The 22,505-nt window shown below is 41.3% G+C and overlaps 1 protein-coding gene across 3 annotated transcripts in view; it reads right to left on the bottom strand.

The window, feature by feature from the left end:
* The window catches only part of RCBTB1 (RCC1 and BTB domain containing protein 1), a 28,052-nt gene extending 5,801 nt beyond the window's left edge, over nt 1-22,251 (bottom strand). For 2 of the 3 annotated variants that reach the window (XM_084306331.1, XM_084306333.1), the window contains exons 1-11: nt 22,082-22,251; nt 16,697-16,847; nt 16,040-16,190; nt 15,382-15,548; nt 12,217-12,375; nt 11,077-11,184; nt 10,000-10,142; nt 7,121-7,311; nt 1,976-2,102; nt 1,363-1,514; nt 615-745 (exon numbers count right to left, since the gene is read on the bottom strand). In XM_084306331.1, the coding sequence (XP_084162457.1) occupies nt 615-745; nt 1,363-1,514; nt 1,976-2,102; nt 7,121-7,311; nt 10,000-10,142; nt 11,077-11,184; nt 12,217-12,375; nt 15,382-15,548; nt 16,040-16,190; nt 16,697-16,840 (1,473 nt within the window). In that variant the 5' untranslated portion in view covers nt 16,841-16,847; nt 22,082-22,251. Of the gene's footprint in view, nt 1-614; nt 746-1,362; nt 1,515-1,975; nt 2,103-7,120; nt 7,312-9,999; nt 10,143-11,076; nt 11,185-12,216; nt 12,376-15,381; nt 15,549-16,039; nt 16,191-16,696; nt 16,868-22,081 lie in introns of all 3 variants that reach the window. The other variant, XM_084306332.1, reaches the window with a different exon arrangement.
* Nucleotides 22,252-22,505: the final 254 nt, after the last annotated feature.

Here is a 22,505-nt window from a genome sequence, read left to right as displayed (position 1 = left end):
ATTTCATCAACATTCTTTAAGGACTGAAAGTGTATTTGACTGTAGTTAAACAAGTAAAAAAATAAACCAAAACCACACACCAAAACCCCAAACCTACCATCATGACATCACACACAACCCACAACCTTACAAAACTCCTTTCCATAACATTGTGATTTTTGCTTTGTTTTTAAACCTTTCCCTTGTTTAAGATTTAGCGTTTTAACCTTCCCTTTTTTTCCTCCGTCACCCTCCCCCCCCCCCCCCCCAAAATAATAACTCACGAAACTTGGCACAGCATGATGACCTCTTACCGTGAAATTAAGCAACACAAACATTCATAGATAGTGAGTCTCTGTGTGTGACTTAAATCATTTTTTGATATCTGTGTACTAGTTCACTTTCCCAGTACCAGTTTATGGGGGGGGGGGTTTAAAAAAAAAAAAAGATATAAAACCTGTATTTGCAATGAAACTCCTAATTCCAATGTCAACATTGTTAAACTCTGAGAATGGCAGACAGCATTATCTGCTAGCAGGTTAGAGAGTTTATATAAAAACACGACTGACTGCTTTCCTCCAGATTAGAGTCAGAAAGCAGCCACCTATTTAAGAAACTGAACTTTGGAAGTTTACCTCTGCATCGTATCTGACAGCAGCAGAGAGCAATGAAAAAGCGTTTTCCACAGTAATTCCTCTCTTGATAATATGTTGACACAGTTTTTTCAGTCTATTTTCACAGTACGAAGTAGCCAAATCCAGAAGTCCTGCAATTACAATGCCATCATATTAGTCACATTAGTCTTTTCAACAATTCATATCTCTGGGTACAGGTTTTGTCTCTATTCTGCGTGCAGTAACATGTTTTTTGCAAATAGGTCACTATTCAGAAGTGTATTTTATCATCACATGGGAAGAAAGGCCTTCTAGTACTGCACGCCACAATCCTGTTAACCTCTGTAAGCACACAAGCTGTTCCGCTGCTTTGCATACCTAAATGTTTGAGTGGAACTGTTGCAAAACAGGCACAGCACAAGCAAAAAGTTACCACTATAAAAATCTGTGCGTGAATTACAGCTTGTTCTTCACTCTGCTCCCCAAGTTTTCTTCATTACATCCACACAGATTCTTTCATATTATCCAATAACTGGTTCAAATCAGTAATAAACACAAGTATTCTAACCCAGCATTTCTCTCCCAGCTAATAAAACTGCTCATGGTTTATTTCTTAATATGTATCACTTCTTTAAAGACAGCTTATTTAATCCCCAGTAAAAAGCATTACAGGCAGGACTAGAAGCCCCCATTAACACATTTATTCTTCATCCCCCTCCTCAGTTTGCCTGGAGGCTGCTGTCTAACACGATCAGACCACAAGCAATACCTATCGCGTCTTCAGGCGGAAGGTCAACACAGTCTGTGTACAAGTACTCCAGGAAGGCACGATACACAGGGTAGGAAAACTGGTCGATTTCTATCACTTCCTTCATATCCTCATTCCAGTACGACTGGAACATGGTTCTGAAGTGTTCGCACCTAGGAGACAGAGACATCATCTGGAGCAGCTGTATGTACACGTGAATGTTACGTTACAGTCCCCCTGAACTATGTATTTGGGGCACTCTACAACAGCCCCAAATATTTTACCATACCCCATCACAGCAAACAGTCCACATTTTGGTTTTGGTGCTTTGTTATGCATCAAGATAAAACTCTAACTTGACCTATGCTACAAAACCATGGGTGTATGCATTGCAGACTAGTTTAACATGACTTATTATTCTCAGAATAACATATAGGCTCAGTGAAGACTGACTCGGGACCATTTTAAGGCAGAATTTTGATTTAACTCCTTCCATAATCATTGGAAGTGGTTACAGACACACAGATAATGCATTGCAGGTTTAGGGTCCCTCCCCACCACTTCCTTCCTTCCCTCCCCTCACACGGAACACAGTTTTTGTGTTTAAGCAGAAGCTGTGGAACATGACCTCTACCTGATTTTCAGAACAGCTTTGTGAACGTGGATGTACTTCCCATCGACACGGAACTTCAGGTCTGAGGTTTCTGGGCTGTCAAATTCTCTCCTCAGAGACTCTGCTACTGTTAAGTAGTCTTCCTGCTCTGGAGAAACAATTTTTAAACAAACAAATCATGTCAAGCATCTTAAACAGAACACACGCGTCACTGTAATTAAAGCTTGCTGCTCAAGTAACAGCACATGAAGGAAAATAGGGTCAGGACCAGGGTTCCACTGGGTGAATCTGGAAGAATGACTGCCTCCATTACCCTTTTCTGCTGGCAAGGACAACTTCCCAACAGCTCCACGCAGCAGTGGTCAGCAGTCCTTGTTCCAGCTCATTACCCAGGACCCAAAGTACCTGGAGAACTTGCTTTCTCACTCTCCACATGGAGATCACCAATGAAATCACCAGCCTTCCGGCAGCTCAGGGCTATTGCCAGGTCAGCACCACTGCCTGGATTACCCTGAGAGAGACCAGTCTGCAAACTGGTGGGAAACAGAGTCTAGAGCATCACCCACAGCTCACTTGAGACATGGTGCACAACTGACGTAGCATGACCCAAGCCTAAACAGTAAGAAAACGTCACCAGTTGGCCACTTCTGTGCTGTCAGAGTAGACTCTGTGTTAGTGAGCCCTGGTAAAGGCCTTAACAAAAAACCTGCAGGCTACCTCAGTTTGGCAGCCAATTATGACAGCACAAAATCCAACAGCAGTGCTACACGAAGAGAGACTGTAGCACAAACGCAGTACCTACTATCAAAGACACAGGACTTCTGCAAATTTGGAAGTGCATTAAAACTGTGATTACAGCTCTTTGACAGTTCTTAACGTTAAGGCCAGAGAGGTCCTGTTCTGTCTCTCTAGAAATCCTAGATTTGCAGCACAAACTGGCTAAGACTTGTAGTAAAGCAAGAACTCCAAAGTTTTAGGAAACTTAACTTTAACCCACTATTTAATGGTTTTGTTGATGCATCTCACATGTGAGTTTCAACATACAGCCTCTAAGCAGCATAACATGAGAAAGGGAAAAAAAAAGGCAGTTCCAAAAGGCAGTTCCATTCTGATGGGACGTGGCCTGTCTCCTGCATCCTTCAGGACTGTGGATTGTTCATCCATATACAACACCACTGCTCTTCACCATTAGGAGCAGTTAAATTAGCTGGTACTTTATATACACACACAGTTAAAACAAATTGCTTTAACAGACAAGTTATGTTTCTGTCAAAAAAAATCCTTTGGTTCATTCTGCATGGATCATTCACAAACTGGCATCTCACCAGAGATGAACAAACCACGCTCCAATCCCCCTTCACCTGCTCATGTGACTTTCTTCTAGGTCATCAGCTTATTTTAAGCTATGCTGATGATCAACTTTCACCCCAAATACCTTAAATTCATTCCTCAAAGAAGGCTGCAGATTTGAACTTCACCACAAACAATTCTGAGTGGCAGATTTTTTGTTGTTGTTTGGTTTTGGCAGAGCCAACATCACTGAAGTAGAACAATAACCTTTATGCAGAGTTATCTCCCTCTCACTAAGAAAAAACTGTCAGAAGAAAAATATTGTTGTTTGTTTTTTTTTTTTTGAACCTATAAAAGAGATGGAAAAGATATATAGGATGGAGATTGAAACTGTCCCTAGAATTAATGCTTTTGATGTAAATATTCAATAATTAGGATTATCAGGTTAAGGGATGAATAATCCCTGAAGGCCAATAAGAATTAAAATACAGAAACAAGACTCAATTACCTTGTTATGATCAATCTGGGAATACCTCATAAAAATTAAGGAATTGAAAGTGAGTAAGTCTGGGAAGATGTCATTTAAAGAGCCTTCACTACTAGCTAAAGACAACAGACCAAAACAATCACACCTCTAAGGGCACGAGTGACACACATTCCCTAGGATTAGAGAATTGAAGAAGTAGAGGAAAACAAAAACAAACAAGACTTGGATTTACCCTGAGGCAGATCATTTCAAGCTAATCTCTCTCTGGTAAAATTTTCCAGTTTTCCCCTACAGATGAGATGCTGTTAGCTGGACCCTTATACTTGTGAAAACAAGCTAAATGAGAAGTTACAATGGAAGAGACCAATTAGGAGAGGAATTCTGAGCTGCAGACAGAAAAGCCACAAGCAAAGATAAAAAGTCTGAGTTTGGAAGAAAGTTACTTAAGATCTAATCCCTCCCCAGCACTGGCTCTCTACAGGAACTACCTAAGTTTGGATTTGTCGTCATCATGGAGACAGATTAGATGGCCCAGATGATCTTCAGGACTGAAGTGGAAGATCTAAGACAAAAACCAATAAGCACGATGTGCAAGCTAAGCACTTGATGGCATATTTTGGGTCAAGTAAGAATTAGCAGCATGTGGATCAAAGATAACCAAGAAAAATGGCTTGGGCATATGAGCTGGCCATAGACACTGCCTCACACAGGGTAATTCAAGGCTGCATAACAGAATTCAAAAAGAGAAAATGGTATTAGGATCTTGTTATACGCAATTACTTACAGGTCTGATTGGCTTTGAGGAATATCAAGCTAAATCTGCTTAAGAAATCATCTCACAGAAAGGACACCTTGAATCCTGTCATTTTACTTCCTTAACAAGAAACACAAAGAGATTTTGTCTTCCACGTTCATATTGGAAGAGTAATTACTAAGAAGGAAAAACTAAAGACAACACCTAGAATTCAAAGTTATTAGAAACCAAAGAAAAAGTCAGTAGCAGTATTCCAAGTAGAAATAATTTTAAGAATAAGAAGTTACATTTGATGATCTAGAAGCCCTTCCCTGTCCTGAGGCCAAACAATATAAACAAAGGAAATGCACAATATTCATAGTACAGTGGTACAACAGGGCTCTCTAGTTGTCTGCAAAAAAAAATTAATACTGTTCCAAATCCTTGGTTGAAGTTGACTTTTTCTTCAGAATAAAAAAAAAAAAGTAACCGAAACAACCAAAAAAAAAAATCATGAAGACCCTAGCTAGAACAGCTAGTTTTAATTGCCAGTTCTCCTAAAAGCAAGAACCATCTGTAGTGGGTTTACGTGGCAAGGTTTTGGTAGCAGGGAGCCATAGGGGTGGTTTCTGTGAGAAAGATCTAGAAGCTGCCCCATGTTTGGGAAGGGCCCCATTGTTTTCCAGATCCGAGCCAATAAGCGATGTTGTTTTTCGCCTCTGTGAGAGCATATTTAAGACAGGGAAAAACGCTGCGCCACACAGCAGCCGGGAGAGTGAGAGGAGCGAGGAACAGCCTTGCGCCAAGGTCAGTGTAGAAGGAGGGGGAGAGGTGCTCCAGGCGCCGGAGCAGAAGTCCCCTGCGGCCTGTGGTGAGGACCATGGTGAAGCAGGATGTCCCCCTGCAGCCCATGGAGTACCACGGTGGAGCAGGGTTCCACGCTGCAGCCCGTGGAGGAGACCACGGTGGAGCAGGTGGCCCTGCACCGATGGAGGCTGCCGCCTGTGGAAGACCCCTGCCGGAGCAGATTCTGGGCCGGACCTGTAGCCCGTGGAGTGAGAGAGCGGCTGTGGTGGAGCTCGGCTGCCCACTCGAGCGGAACCACGACAGTCCTTTTTGGCGCCCAACGTGGGGCTCGAGGAATTTGAGATAAGGATGATAGTTAGTAGAAGTAACGGGCAAAAATATGTGCAGGATGATTGTTAGGAATGTACAAGTTGTGAAGAATTTAAGAAAGCAGTAACTGTGATATGTTAGTGTGGTGAAGGGACGAGGGGTGGTGTGTGTGTGTAAAATGTCCACCTTGTCGGTGCTGTGATGATGTTATGTTTACTTTGGTGTGGTGAATTCTTTTTCTTTTTGATGTAAGTGAAGTTTGTGAAGGTTGTTGTGATAATTGTAAAGTAAGAGTATGTTGTGAGTAGTCTTAAATATGCTTTTAACAGAGGCGAGGGGTGGAATGTAGTGGGTTTACGTGGCAAGGTTTTGGTAGCAGGGAGCCATAGGGGTGGTTTCTGTGAGAAAGATCTAGAAGCTGCCCCATGTTTGGGAAGGGCCCCATTGTTTTCCAGATCCGAGCCAATAAGCGATGTTGTTTTTCGCCTCTGTGAGAGCATATTTAAGACAGGGAAAAACGCTGCGCCACACAGCAGCCGGGAGAGTGAGAGGAGCGAGGAACAGCCTTGCGCCAAGGTCAGTGTAGAAGGAGGGGGAGAGGTGCTCCAGGCGCCGGAGCAGAAGTCCCCTGCGGCCTGTGGTGAGGACCATGGTGAAGCAGGATGTCCCCCTGCAGCCCATGGAGTACCACGGTGGAGCAGGGTTCCACGCTGCAGCCCGTGGAGGAGACCACGGTGGAGCAGGTGGCCCTGCACCGATGGAGGCTGCCGCCTGTGGAAGACCCCTGCCGGAGCAGATTCTGGGCCGGACCTGTAGCCCGTGGAGAGGAGCCCACGCAGGAGCAGGTGATCTGGCAGGAGCTGCTGCCCGTAGGGGAGCCAGGTTGGAGCAGTTTTCTCCTGAGGGATGGACCCCGTGGTACGGACCCATATCTGGAGCAGTTCTGGAAGAGCTGCTGCCTGTGGGAAGCCCACGCCGGATCAGTTCATCAAGGACTGCATCCCGTGGGTGGGACCCCACAGCACAGGGGACGAGAGTGACCGAGAAGGAGCGGCAGAGAAGAAGTGCTGTAGACTGACCATAACCCCCATTCCCCCGTTCCCCTGCGCCGCTCGGGGGGAGGAGGTGGAAGAGGGTGGATGGGGGGAAGGTGCTTTTGGTTTTTTTTCCTTTGTTTTCTCACTTCTCTCGCTTGTTAGTTGTAGGCAATAAATCTTACTATCTCCTTATGCCGAGTCTGTTTTGCCCGTTACAATAATTATTGCGTGATTTTCTCGTCCTTATCTCAATCCTTGAGCCCTTTTCACATATTTTCTCCCCATTCCTCTTTGAGGAGGGGGAGTGAGAGAGCGGCTGTGGTGGAGCTCGGCTGCCCACTCGAGCGGAACCACGACACCATCCTGCCACAGAAGTGGTATGCTGTACTTACCACTATACACATGCACAGAGACTATAATATGAAAGCACATTTTATAAGAATAATTAAACCAAAGTTATTTGGCTTCTAGAGCACTGGCTTCATCTCAAAACTTGTTCTCACCTACTGACAGAAGACGCCACATAACAGCAGGGGTAGCAAAGCAAGCAAACACATCATCCGTGCAGGAAAAGTGAGTGAGGTGGGGAAGGACCACAGACTGGCCGCGGCACTGGCCCCACATGTACACCTGGCCACTCTGGGTTCTGGCAGCCGAAATGTGAGCAGAGTGGCAGGCTGCGATCTCCACAACCCTGTGAACAGAAGAAACCTTGTAAGACACTTACAGGTATGGAACCAAGTGACCTCCCAAATGCCGCACCAAAATAACAGCAAGTAAGCTATGTATCTACACTCTGGTACTTTATCATGTGTCAGTGTGATTCTGTTTGAACAGATCAATATTTAAGAATTGCAATGACATTTTCATAGTACTTGTAGGTTTTACTGTAATCAGGTATTGCTTTGATAATGTCATTTTTTGTTGTCAATTCTCCTTTTCTCCCATAACCGTAAGAAGGAAAGTCTACCCCACCTTTAAAACCTATCAGATACTTATTCTCCTTGATAAATGCTTATGGAACTTACAAAGCCTCCAGCTAGGGAACAGTCTGCACGGTTAAGACTACTGTGATTATAATGCAGCATTTTACAAAACTTCTTTTAAACGGATGTAAAAATTTCTCTCATTTTGAGATTAAAATCCCATGTATTTTTCAATAAACCCAATGCTTCTGCCCTTCCTTTAATATGTTTTTTCTACATAGGCAGAAATTAATCAACCAAGTTTCTGACTTTGTATTTTGCTGTTAATTTCATCTCATCAATGCTGAAGCTGTTTGGAACATAATTTTTACTTGGACAAAGTTTCACATGAGTAGAGGTGAATACACACACTTAACTCCTCATTCCTGAAGATCTATCATTACTTTTTATGTAAAATCCTCCCTCCCTCTCTCCCCACCCCAAAGATCCTTAAAATACTAGAGCTATTGATGCAGACTTACCTATTTTGTTCTCCCATTGTCCACGCAATCCCTACCTCACTATCTGAAGCATTACAAGAACCAAGAAGAGCCACATTCTGTTAAAAAGACTGCCAAGATGCTTCCAGTGTCCCCATTCAGATACTAAGCAAAATTCTGGAGAAGTTCCAGAGTTAGCTCTAAAGTAAAAGCTATACTTTCCCGGTTTTCCCCACATGTTTAAGAAGAGAGGATTCCAGGCTTCTGTGTGCTTTGTGTTTATATTTAGTAAATGAACAAACAACACAGATCAAGCACGACAAATGTCTTTCCAACCAGTTTAAGTGCATACATATAAAAATGCTTATTCCCTCACAGAACAGTTATCTCTATCTCTAAGCAACACTGAGATCTTCTACCATCGCTGCATGAAACATCATAAAGTCATGATTTTACAGGCAACTTACATTTCATTATAGCTATCCAGCAATACGAAAGCGTTCCTCTCCGAATTTTCTTCCCTCAGCAGAACAGATTTTTTTTTTTTAAGAATAACTATACTATACTTGATATGTAGAGCTAAGTGTACAGCACATTAAGTACATACTCATCAAAATTCAGAAGTCTACCTTCATAACTATGCCTCCAAGCTAACGCAAAGCTAAGTTTAGAAGTTCCTTTTAAACTGTATGTGCAAAATTCTTTAAAATAACATGGAATGCCATCTCCCAAGGAACTGTCAGAGACATTATGAATAAATGGTAAAAGAGTTATATAAGTGAAAGGACCAAGAGAAGCATTAATTTGCTTCATGGGAAGTGTCAGCTCACCCACTCATTAGCACTGTTTCCAAGGGAGTCAAGTCAAGCAAGATGAGTAAGAGTTCAAGTGCCTTCTCTCTCCCTTGGACTCCAAGCAGAAGTTCAATGATATTCTCTCCCTCCTTTAGTCACTGAACAACTGCCACTTTTATTAGAATTGTACGTGAAGTCAAATGTGGGATTATAAATGCAACAATTCCCCTTATTTCACTCAAGAAATAAGTCATTAAGAAAGTTGAGCCATTGCAAGTATACACATTTCCCTTCTAGTATTTGAAAAAACATTACTTCATTTCACTTTGCTAGTGTCACTTCTTCTACAGACAAGGCAGCCTTGCCTTGGTGGTTTCTACCATGACAGTTCCTTTTGTTATTCCAACTCCACACCTCCCTTCCCCCCAGCCATTTATAAACCCTTAAGTGATCTCAGCGCTGTGCAGCTTTTCATTTAATGCTAAACACAAAGAACAGGAAAAAATAGGAATGACTTCCCAGAAAGACACTTCAGATCTATAAAATGACATCTTTCATGAATTTTCTATTAATATAAAACTGGAAACGGAGTAGAAAAAACAGCCACAAGTGTTTCCTAGTTAAAAGGAGATTATAACAGGTAGACAAGGGTGAATCTTCTACAAGTCTGGGAAACTAATAGGATATATACATGTTATCTGAGAAACTGCTAACTGCTACCACTGATGAGTGGTACTGTCTACCCATAGCTCTAGCAATCTTGCAAATGGAGTTCTGTTTCTATGGTTTGCCGTTACCCAGAAAGCCTTTCAGAAAATTTTGTCATGTGTCACTCCTCCTCCCACCACCCCTTTAATGTGGGCCTCAACACAGCTTACAAGCTTGGCTTATTGATTTTATAGATCAAAAGTTTTGATCACAGGAATCATATTTAGAATAGCCTAACGGTCATTCATTATTTTCAGTGTCAGGTAAGTATAAAATGTTTACATTCAATCATCATTACAGATAGCAAAAAGCACTCAGTCTATAGTAAACAGTAAGTTACCATCCTTTCCTGGAATTTTACCATTATCAATAAAAATACAGCCCACCAAACCCCAAATTCACATGCTTCCAACACTATAGACTGAGTAACACACACCCAGACATATCAACCCGGAAACAGCTTCAGGAAGATTACCTTTCTTTTTCCATCATGATCTGCAGTGGACTGAGCTGGTTACTTTTATTGCCAGTTCCCAGCTGCCCGTAAGTGTTAGCTCCCCAGGCATAGAGCAAACCCTCATCTGATAGTGCTAGAGTGTGTGCATAGCCACAGACAATCTGTAAGTAGATGTATAAACATTACTACTGAACAAAAAAAGATTAGACACAATTATTGCACACATACCTTAATGTATCTGATGTTAAGATACTCCAGCCATTCTTTATTTAGCACTAGAATGTGCTATTTCTCATACTTAAAGCTAGCAAAGATGCAAGCTTTAAGAAAGCAGTAAGAACTGGAAAACTCCCAGCTTCAACTTCATTAATTTAGCATTGGTTGGTTACTCCTCCTAAAGGATTTACAATATGGTCTAAACATATATAAAATGTAGTAAGCCTTTTCCTACAGGAATTGCCAATTTCTTATTTTTTGAATCTTAATTTCGTAATGTTCTATAGAAATCCTGCTAAGTCTCCCCAGACTTTACTTGCTTTCAGCTGCAGACTCCTCACACACAGAACAGTGAACTTCATTGTCAACTCTGAAATAATTTGGGAATTTGATATTCACTATATAAGCTTTGAGAGCTGCAGTTCTAAAGCTAACAGAGCCCTTAACCTGTTCAACCTTGCAAAAAAAGTTGTTTTTTTAAATGAAATGAAAACCACTGACTGTCATCAGCCCTGCCTAAAGAGCTGATTAGAATACTGATGTAGAATCTAATTTGAACATCTTAGTTTTCTTGCTCTCCTTTTTATTTTTTTTTTTTTTTTAATTTGCCTAGGATATTTCACTCACTTTGTAACAAAAATGCAATTTTTATTCATAGCATAATTTTCTTAGTCACACTAGCCAAATTCAATTCATTCAGATTTACAAAAGCAAGTGCTTCACATCTTACTTGTATTTTTATAAGCCTAACATAGTTTGAAGGAGCCACATAAATTCAGTATTGAAATTGCGAAATCTAGAAGCAGATATAGATTCTAGCATCTGTTAAAACTGTCTTTGGAAACGTCAGTGCATTCTCTGTTTCTGCATTAGACATACCTGGAGTATACACACACCATGTAATGCTGCCACTCTGCACGGTGTTAGCTGGTTGCCATTGTTTCCAAGACCTAGCTGACCATTACCATTGTAACCCCAGCCATAAACCTGGTTGCAAAAGAAGAAAACAAAATTAAGCCACCACTCTAGAAGTCCAGAATATTTAAGACTTAGTATTAAGCACAAGTCCAAATCATACAGCTTTTTAAAAAACTATACACTATTTCAAGAGATATAAAGACTGAAAGATATTAAGTACACTGCAACGATCAACTCTATTAAAAGCACAGGAGTGAAGTTGAAAATAAGCTTTCTAAAATATATTCATCTTTGAATTACTAAAACTTTTGCAATCAAATTTACAATGCACCAAGAATGTGTCAACGTTTTCAGTTGACTTTTTTTTTTTTTAATAAAAGCTATTCTAACCAGCTGATCATCTATTGGATTAATTTAAGTTGAAGCCCCCAGTTTAGCTCCAATTTTTCCTTTAGCTCTGCTATGGTAGACAAATCAAGACAGAAATAGATACAATGAAAGGTCATCTCAACATCAGGGACCTTTACAGTCCCTCCTGTCACAAGAAAATACTATATGCTCCAAGTGTGGTGTGATACAGTAAATTTGAGGTTACAGTTCATACCTAGAGGCAAGTTCAAATCATAAATTTCTTATGTGGAATGGAACAGTTGCACAATACTAGGGCAATGTTCGAAAGCTTGCTTTGTTTTTGTAGCTGGCAGTTCAGCAATGTGCTCGAGAACCAGGATCATTCATTGTATTCTTGCAGAAAGATTAACTACTTATTTGTGCAGCTTTCAAAAATCTAATCAAGACGTATGTTCAAAAACCTACTGAAATATATTGAAATAATGCTTAATGACTCATGCTTAATACAACTGTTAAAATTCTTACAGATACAGACCCAGTAAAGATATTTTTAATAGTCTTTGCCATAAGAAGCAAGGTTTACTGCAAAGACAGGATCTCCAGTTAATAGCATAGTTTCCCTAAAGCGGTCTCACAGTAGTTACCAATACATACTAACTTGAGTAATCCGTATCAGCACTTACTCTGTACTCAGACATTAACCTCTTTAATTTAAGAGGAAAGAGAATGTGAGCACACAGCAATGCTTACCTCGCCATTGTTTACTATAGCCATGGAGGAGGTCTGACCACAAGCGATGGAAACTACCATTTTACCCTGTAAACAGTTTGAAACTCTACGAGGAGTTGGCTGGTTTGCTGTAGATCCAGATCCAACTTGACCACAGTTGTTATAGCCCCAAGCATATAGCTGTCCATAAAAACAAAGCAAAGAAAAAAAGTAGTTTAAGCCTTAAGAATAGTAATGACAGCAATAAGTTATAATCTTATTATAGTCAGGATGAGATTACATAAACTGTCCTATTTAACTAACTAAAATGCTTAAAATAATTTTCAATAGTTGAAAATTAATGAAGAGCAATAGGACTGACCTGGGAAACATGACCATAGCACTTTCTCAGCTTCCAACTACAGAACTGGAGCCTCTGACTACAGGCAACACAAGGAATGTACTTCCATATAAAACATAAGTTGAACTAGAAGACAGTACAGTGAGTGGACTTCCTTCATGCTTGTGTGAAAGTGGGAAAACAAATGCAAGCACAAGTGTTATTTGATATGGAAGTACCTGCTTTTGAGGTATTTCATTCTCTTTAGAAAACTCTAATCTAGGTTATTGTGGTGTAATGACCACACCAACACCAGGGTCTGTTTAGGGATCAATAACTTCAACTACCATTTTATCGAGGACAGGCTCCCTTATAGTTCTGCATCAACTCTCCAAGTGGTACTTTCCCATCCCACTAACTGTTCACTAGTTAACAACTTTGCCCATCAACAGCTAACATTTAGCACCTTCCGTATCTTCATGGTTGGAGAACAAGCAGTTTGAGACAGCAAGGTGTCTCCTGGATCACACTTCTTTGTTCCTTCTAACTTTATGTTCCTCATCTAACTTTATGTTCCATCATCACGAGTCCAACATTATCACCAACCACGGGGCCCCCTGGCGATACTCCCACAGGTTACAGCCTGTTAGCCACAGGTTATATGCCTCCTATCTTTCTATCTTTCAAGAGTTGTTAGTGGCTAGTTTTTATCAGCCCATGTTTCACAGTAACAAAAAACTTTGTCACACAATGGCATTAAAAAAAAAAAAAGTAGCATCTCCAACACTTCAACACTTGCCAGTGGCAAACAACTAATAAATAATACATATATATAGTTTGTTATTAGTTGTTGTATATTGTTGTATGTTGTAGTATATCTATATATCTATATATATATATATACACACACACACACACATATATATGTTTTTCATCTGAAAGTCCAAAAGACAAGAAAGTAGTTTGCTGTAAAAAAGTTTATAGCTTTGCATTTTCAGTTCCTTCAGTACTTGCTATATATATACATCCATACATACTGCCATGACATTAAACTGTTTCAGATAGTTTAACTCCTGACAATTAAAGTTTGTGCTCCTGGAAATACCTGTCACAGATGTGCCAGTCAAGTGAAAGCTCGCTGACAGAGATACCCTTAAAGTCTGCATATCCTAGGGTGCCAGTTTACCACAACACCAAGCCAAAATTTAGACATCAGAAACAAACAAAAACCAACCTTCCCTCCCACCCTCACCTCCCAAAAAAACATCCCACAATTCATTTGCCATGTCTAACATGAAAAGAAAAAACACCATTCCTTTGTTTTTTGTTACTTGTATTTGCCAGGTCATCATCCCTACTGAATACCCAACAAGGGTTATAACTACTTTGATCTATAAAATGTATTTTAATAACAGGAAAACAAAATAAGGGGAAGTTAACTCAGAAGGTAGGTCAAAATGCCGAACAGTTTATGAGTTTCCTCTTTCAGAGGAGCATGAATGTCTTAATGATTTTTTTTGTTTGCATTGCATTAAACTTGGATTGACCCAACCATACAAATCAATTATGCCAAGTATTTCCATGACTACTTCCAAATTCACTGCCTCTCAAAAGGTCCAGATCAAGTCACACAGCTTTCTGCAGCCCAATGTTTCCGTAAATAAAACTCCACTTAAAAACATTTCACTGCTTTCAATATAATTAATTTTGAAAAAGATAAAACCTCCCAGCACATACAGACTAAGATACTGCAAAGTACACAAGGGATGGATTTATAGTACATTAACTAGCCACCACAGCTAGCCAGCTGCAAATATCAGCTCCATGGTAAATACAAAGAAGCTTCCCCTCTTCCACTGAGAATTCAAGCATGTTATATTTATTAACAGAGACAGCACGGCCGTTGCAGGCAGCTACCACACAGCAGCTGACAACACTAGTTAAACTAATACATGAATATTTTTGCTTTCCCACACAAAATAAAATTTGATCATTTCACCATTTGTCATCAAACACGACAGCATGAAGATCTTTCCAAAGCACAGGCTCCCTTGCAGAGATGCAACACAGACTAATAAGACTAACCCAGTGTCTCTTTTCTACCCTCAAAACACCGGTTACTGACTGCATTGACCAACGCAGTATGACTCCGTACCGCACCATAGCACAGATGTGCTCCTATTACCAGCACAGAAAGAATTGTTTCCATTTTCCTGCTTAGGAAGGTTCCAAAATGAGCTTTTTCTTTTTCCATAAGAAAGGAGCTGAACCAGGCTTTCTCCCGTGCAGTAACATACTTGCAATCAGACACAGGCATTGGTCAGATCTGGCTGACTGGAAACCAGCCGAACATGCTTCCCATGACACATAGCCTTAAACCACATGAAGAAATAGCACCAAGCAGATTTGGGATATAAAACAAATGCTCTTTCAGTAGCTATACACAAAAGTATTCAGAGATGTGCAAGGCAACATTCTTTCCTCCATACCAGTGTGGAAATCACAAAGACTGCAGGAAACAGACTAAAGGCTAATCAGAATACAAACAACTCAATATACCCCTTAAATATTAGAATTGCAAAGCAAGCAGTAATCCCAGGTTTGGCACCTTACACTTGGAAGTGACACAGCTTTCTGGACTCAAAGAGACATACAACAAATGAAAGATAAACATTTAGTAGCCTATCATTCCTCCGATTTGTTCAGGGTTATTTTCAAGTCTGCTCTGAAGAAAAGGCCACCCTAGCTTGAGGCAGCAGTAGAAAAGGTTATCTTGTAAGTACACTGTAGAGAGAGCTTCAGACTGCTGTTACCTGCGCTATTCGTTCAAGAAGGAAATGAAGAGATTTGAACAGGTTACAACTTACATCCCCATCAGCGGATAACGCCATGGAATGATGCGAGCCACAGGCTACTTCCACCACTCTCTTTATTAACAGATTTGTGCAGACTTGAACAGGAGTAATGCCCTGGTTGGTTGCGCCATTCCCAAGCTGGCTGTAACCATTATGTCCCCACGCATATACTTCACCATCTGCAAAAAAAACATTAAAGTTGGGAATAAAAATCACAGATTCCAAGGAAATTATGATAAACAGAATTCTAAGAATGTAGAGAAGGACAACTTGAAAGTAAAAGGGCAAAAAAAAAAGTGAAAGAATCCTCTTATTACAGGAATCCTTCACATGCTGAAAGATTACGTACCTTGCGTGCAACTATTATGTATCACAGTATGACCAGATTACTGAAGAAATACAGGAAAGTGCACAGGTAAGACCAAGTATAAGACCAAGACCATAAATGGTATTGTAAAACTCTACAGAGTTGCAACATAACAGAGGTATAAAGGAAACTTACTGTAGTTATTGCAGAATACACGTGGCTCCACCTAAGACCAATGAGGACCCCTTAGTGTGCATTACCCAATTAGAAAATTCATGCAATTGCCTCTTAATGCATTCTTGTTAAGTTACAGATTAAAGTTCTGCTTAGCTTATGCTTCCCTATTAAACGCTGATTTTCTACCTTCAGTACAAAGTAGAACATGTGGTCCACTTCCGTAACTGAGACTGGAAATCTTCTTTCCGCATAAGGCTTCTAATTTCTTTGGTACTATCGTGCTCTGATTATCTCCAGTTCCCAAGCAATTACTGCAGTTCAGTCCAAAAACAAACACCTGAAAAACAGAGGAAGACTGAGTTCAAGTGAAGTGACATATATGCAGCTATGCACAGATGGGGCGATATCCAGGCCCTCATAAACACACAGCAGAGTTTTGCCATGGACTCTTCAGAATCAAAGACTTCAAGCGTGGAAGTTAACAGGCTCAAATGTTAGCACCAGGACACTTAGGAATTAACTAACGAGTCTGAATGCTTCAGATCTGCTCTGGCCTGAAAGGAACTACACTATAAAAAGTACACAACTACGAAACTGGAACACTACTGTCTTTTAAACATGGCTTGTAAAGAGCAGCTACAGTTATACTACAGGGGACTCAATCCTAAATACTCCATCTATATTATCCCCATAAAAGACTAAAAAAAGTTATAAATTAAATCCAACGTGTTTTGAAATACATGAAGTTTATGAGGTGCTTCTACAAAGTGATTAACTTAAATACTCTGCAGACTGTGAAACCAGCTAATTGGGAGTATCTGTTCCATTTTCTTACGGCCTTACCTCGTCGTTGTGCGTTATGTATATAGCCTCGTTGGCTGATGTACCAAATACACATGCTTTCCGAATAGATGCTATTTCTTGAGGTGACAGTAAGGTAAATATCGGCCACTTTCCCACATCCACCATGATGTTACTGTGTCTCATGAAGTTTCTACAAGTAAGATGACAACGCTGTAAGAAAAAAATCTTATCAAGAGATGTATTTTACACTTTCATCAACAGGAAGATACTCTCCTTTAAATGAAGAGATGTTCATCAGTGTCTCAGAGCGTAATATTCTCTTCCGTATGAAGTATGTAATTATATTTACATGTACGAAGGTGAACAAATAGCAAGTCACTGGGACAGGACATCAGAAGACATCAGAAGCAGGACAATCAGAACATTCTTTCCTTAACTGGGTATGTAAGGAAACTGCATTCAGTACTACTGAACAACCACCATTATGCAAGCTAAAATAAAGTTTGTGATACAACAAATACCCCCCCGGTGGCAGACTGGATATCAGAGTTTCAGCTGGCATTCCTGCATGTACTACATACAGAAGTTGTTGAAGTGTATGCAAATAAACAAAGGTAGGACTGTTGGGCATATGAACCAAAGATGTTTCATCTTGTGTAATCAAAAATTGCTGTTACAGTCAAAAAAAACTGTTTGAGAGGCCATGAAAGCACAAAGTTAACTTACTACTTTGTACTGTTAAGCAGTGAAAAAATTGAAAAAAGTGATTAAATGGAATTGTCATCATTTGTTACCTAAAAACAAGCTGGACCACGTTAAATGCTAGAAGGAGATGACTGTAGATAGACATCATGGCTCAGTGAACATACATGTGTATAATCCATCCTTACACAATGCTCCCTCTTCCCAGTTTCCTCAGGAAAATTGCACCAGCTCAAGAACAAAGCTGCCAATCACCATGACCTACAGAGCTTATTGAGGCCTTATCCTGCACATAAAAATTGCAACCACTTAGAGCCTCAAGGGATTCTGCCACTGATGATCTAAAATCCTTTTTCAGGGTCATCAGCAAGTTTCCTGAAATCCAGAAAGCTTTCAGTGGAGAATCCCACAGAATGTCAGCAAATCACAATAAACCACCATAAAATGGAGGCTAAGAGATTGATCAACAATAAAAAACACAGCTCTATCCAGGTGCAATCCTTTCCTCAACATTCAGGTCTTTTCATTTATTTGCTCCAGCTGCTTTTGCTTCTGATGCTTGGTTCTCAGAACTGGGCTGACAACCAAGGCAAAGTTTCAGAAACAGTTTCAGTTCAGTTTCTTTATTCAAGACCAGCAGTCAGTCCTGCAATGCAAGATGTTCAGTGCAGTGTTCTCTCACATTGTCTTTGTTCATTTTGTTTGGTTGGTTTGGAAGGAGAGGGGTAATTATTATTAGAAACAAAAGAAGTTTGTGAAATGCTGAGATCAGTGGAGGTATGAGTAGGAAAAAGTAAACAAAAACCTGACTTTGTGTCCTTATCGAGTTTAACTTTGCTCCAACAAATCCAGTTCTGCTCTCTAGGTACCCACCTCTCACTAAGAGCATAACTTCACTTTACATTTCACAGCTGAAGCAAGTCTTGAAAACACCTGGAGCCTCCAGATGGTACATTCATAATAAATGTGTCTGTAGAGCAGCAGTTAAAAATCTACCTGATCACATCACGTTCTACACAGATTTGAATGCATTTAAGCCTTTTTAATTTCTAGTCCAGTAAGAAACTCAGATGAACTAGCTGTTAAGCTTTGTTGTCTCACTTTGGCAAAGGTTTAAATTAATTTTTAGCATAACATGTTTAAATACAGCAATGTCTTGTTCTTCTGAGCTTACCAAGTTCTGACTTGGTCCATTCTGACCGTACCTACCATAATTTGCCCCACGTAACACTCAACAAGGCACAAATGCATCATGGAAAAAAATATTTTCTTCACTGAAGTTCTTTTTAACACATGCTATCCATTTAAGGCATGAATACAAAGCATTATTTTGGTGGATAACATCCTAGTAAATAAAGTTTTACAGCACAGATAGAACCTATGCTGCCGTAGAGGTAGCCAGATTAAAATGTGCTCCTTTATCTCTCCCTTTCTGACCTTTGCACTAGGTGTTTAATCCACTTGACGTATTTTCCATGACTACATGATTCAATTAACCACTCCTCTTCAAGGTTTTTCCACTCACTTCTGAAATCTACGGTGAGTTATACTGTACTGCCCACATCTCAAAGCTCAGCTGGGTACCTCGTCAGACAAACTCATACCATTATATAAAAAAGAAGCTTTCAAGTACACAAGACTTCCCAGACTGAAGACATGAGCAGTGAACTCTACCCACAGATGACGAACCTCAGGATTTCTGAAGGTATAACACTCCTTTCATACATTCATAGAATCATTAAGGTTGGAAAAGACCTCCTTTATCTATAAAAACTTTGTATATCTGCAATTTAAATATACCTGAAATGCAGCTTAAAAATACAGGTCTATAACGGGAAAAAAGTATTTGGGGAATATACTTGTGTATATAGTACAACACATCAATAAAATAACTGTGTTATCAGAACAGAAGCCCAGTTAATTTTACCATCCTTTAAGACCTACTACACGCTTTTCAAAAGGATACACCTCACAACGAGCTTCTCACCGCTCACAATCAAGCCTTCATTCCTGTCCAACAGTTGTGAGAGGGAAAAAGTGCCTGTGGAGCTTCTTCTGGGCAGCTCCTTGCTGTGAAAGGCTGATCTAGGAGACTTCAGCTGTGCTGTGACACAAAGGGACGCAGCGCCCGTCCTTCACTCACCTTCCTGTACTACATCAGCACGAGAGCTAAGTTTATTATTTACTGCTGCTGATAGTCACGTAGAGGCCTGGAGCCCCCTATACCACATACCCTGCAGAAACTGCACCTTAATGGAAAGTTTAAGTGCAATGGAGTAGCAAAGCACCACCTGGAATCCAAAGTACTCAAGCTATTTTAGTCTCTACACAAATAGCTCTCTCAATATATTAACTCACAAGCTATCATTTAGATTTCGTATGCAACACAGCAGCAGCATTTCCAAGGAATATCTGTATACATCAACACCTAGATTAAAATTCATATGCCTGAGAACTTTGCAATTAAAAGCCTTGTAAGTATAGACATCAAACTTAACCTTGGTGCTCCGGGGCAGGTAACTGCTCTGTGAAACACTCTGTACCACTGCTCTTAAACGTCTTTTCACTTCTACTGCATGAGCCAGTGCTAACCAATACACCCCACGGCTTTACCTCATGTTTGTAGCTCACTACTGCAGAAGCAACCAGCAGAGGGAGCTTGGGTCAACACCAGCTCCTCTAACTACTTTGACATCTTTGAAATTACCCAACAATATCGGTATACAAACAGGAACAGAAACAAAGATGTTTGTTTGAATTTCAGTGATGCTAAAAATAAGCAAGAAAGGATGACTTGCAGAGAAGGAAACTGAACTGGCCACGCAGTGTGGAAAAGAAATTTAACTCCAAGGCATCAGCAGCACTGGGGGAGGGGAGGGTGGGAATCCAGGTCCGCTGACAACAAAAAAGCCCCATGCTTTCAGAAACAGAAGCCCTTCAAATATTCTACGCTAAACTGCTGCCTGTGCATTCAGCATCTCACTGGGCTGCTTTCTAAAGAAAGAATGTGCAGGCTGATTCTGAGCAGTACATGCATGCACGCACAAATCCCTGCCTGAAAAAGAAAACAAAAAACAACCAAACAAAAAACAGAAGACAATGTTTACAAAGTGTTTTTTTTTTGTTTGTTTGTTTGTTTTTTTTTAAATGGTGTTAGACAAAGTTCTACAAAGTTCAGCTAAACAAACCCATGCTGGAAAGAACAGTAACCTAGCAAAAATGTCCTACCGGGAAAACAGAACCAGTTGTCATTGCAACATAAAACTCGAGTTAGCTACTCATCCCCTTATGGTAAAGATTATTTGAAGACAATTGTACGTTTGTTTCACTCTTTCCTCTAGCTCCAATTTTGCAGCTGATTTTAGCTGGGCAGACTTAATTCCTGCGCAGAAAGAAATCGCAGGCTCAGGCCTTCATTTCCCCTCCTGGTCTACAGGAATCAAACTGCAGCGCGAACACAAAAGCTGGAATGTCTAGTTCAAGAAAAACAAAAAAGAGGGATTAAGTTCACTATCTTTTCAAGTACACCCCAGTTAAGAAACCATCAAATCACAGACATACAGGCAGTCTTCCCTATGCTTTCTCCCTTTTTTTTTTTTTTTTTTTTTTAAGAAAAAAGCTCGTATTTCAGTATTGAGAAAGAACAGGGAAACAATACATAACTACTGATGTTAATCAGATGCAGAAACGAAGTGACTTTCTCCCTGCCAACAAAAAGACATTACATTCCCTGAAATCATGTGCCTCAACTTACTTTCCTAAGACCTTACATAAGGCAAGATTCTTATGACAATATGCCCAAACCTCCGCATGCTGGTGATTTATTTTTAGATGCCTTTTATGCGCAATACAGGGAAAGACAAACATCCTAATGCAAGCTCTGCGAAGCACTCCTCCTGTTTGCTGTGAGCGACTGGCTGGAAGGAGATAACATGCAAAAAGTCAGCACATAGGTGAGCTCTATTGAATATCGGATTGCTTTAACCACACCAAAACAAACAAGCCACTGTACAAGGATAACAGCCATCCAACCACCTTAACAAAAGTACAATTATAGCCACAACATGCTTTTTCTTTTTTTTTTTTTTTTTTTAAATAAGGAGCTGAGCCATTACTGCAACTTACTTAAGCCATTCACCCTGTACATTTAGGAAAACCACCTGCATTTCAATACGATGCATACAGAAATAAACGTTCAGAGGAAAACACACATCCCACGGCTCCAAAGGCTTCCTGCCTCTCCCCAAATATTAATTTTCCTAACCAACTTCGAGCTCCAAACCCGCTTCCACTGGCAGTGCCTCTCTCCTAGCCCTGTCCCCAGGCGCTGCGAGGCAGGGCCGTTTTACCTCCTGTCAGCAGGCTGCAGCATGCTTCCCAAAAGAGGTCATTTAGGCTAAATCGGAGCACCGACAATCTTTAGGATGAGAAAGCGAGGACTCCTTTTGCCTTTAGAAACGCAGCAACGCCTGAAGAGATTAATTATTATATAAACCCGGGGGGAGGGGGGGGAGGAGGGGGTTGAGCCCCGGTTATTCCTCCACGCCAGCTCTCCTCAGGAAGCGGATGAGAAGGATGGAGACACAAACAGCACTCCGGAAACCCAACCGAGATGGATGCCCCTGAGGGAGCCGAGCCGAGCCGGGCTGCGGCAGCCCGCCCTGCCCGCCCCCTCGCCCCGCGGCTCCACACCGCCTCCCAGCCCCTCGGGGCGCCGCTCACCGGGCTGCCGCATCCCTCGCCAGCCCCCCCGCGGCCCCTCCGCCTCCTCCGCTCGCCACAGCCGCGGCCGTTGGAGCCGTTGGAGCCGTTAGGGCCGTTGGAGCCGTCACCGGAGCCGTTACCGGCGCCGCCGCCCGGCAGCGCGCAGCGGAGCGCGGCCGCCGCCGAGCGCTGCCCCAGCCCCGCTGCATCACGTGACGCACCCTCCCCTCCCCTCCCCGCTCCCCCTCCATCTTGTCCGCTCAGCCCGGGGGGCGGCGCCCCCGCGGCTCCTCCTCGCCCTCCCCCGCTCTCCCGGAGGGGGCTCCCCGGCTCTAACGTGTGATTAAAGCTGATGTTTTATATCCGTGTGCGGCTCCCTGTGTGTTTGTGCCTGCAGGGCGGGAGGGAGGTTGGGGAGGATGCGGGAAAAGGAAGGTTGGCG

Source organism: Netta rufina, assembly GCF_964035555.1.
Source record: "Netta rufina genome assembly, chromosome: 1".
Lineage (NCBI taxonomy): Eukaryota > Metazoa > Chordata > Aves > Anseriformes > Anatidae > Netta > Netta rufina.
This window is presented reverse-complemented; position numbering and strand designations above follow the sequence as displayed.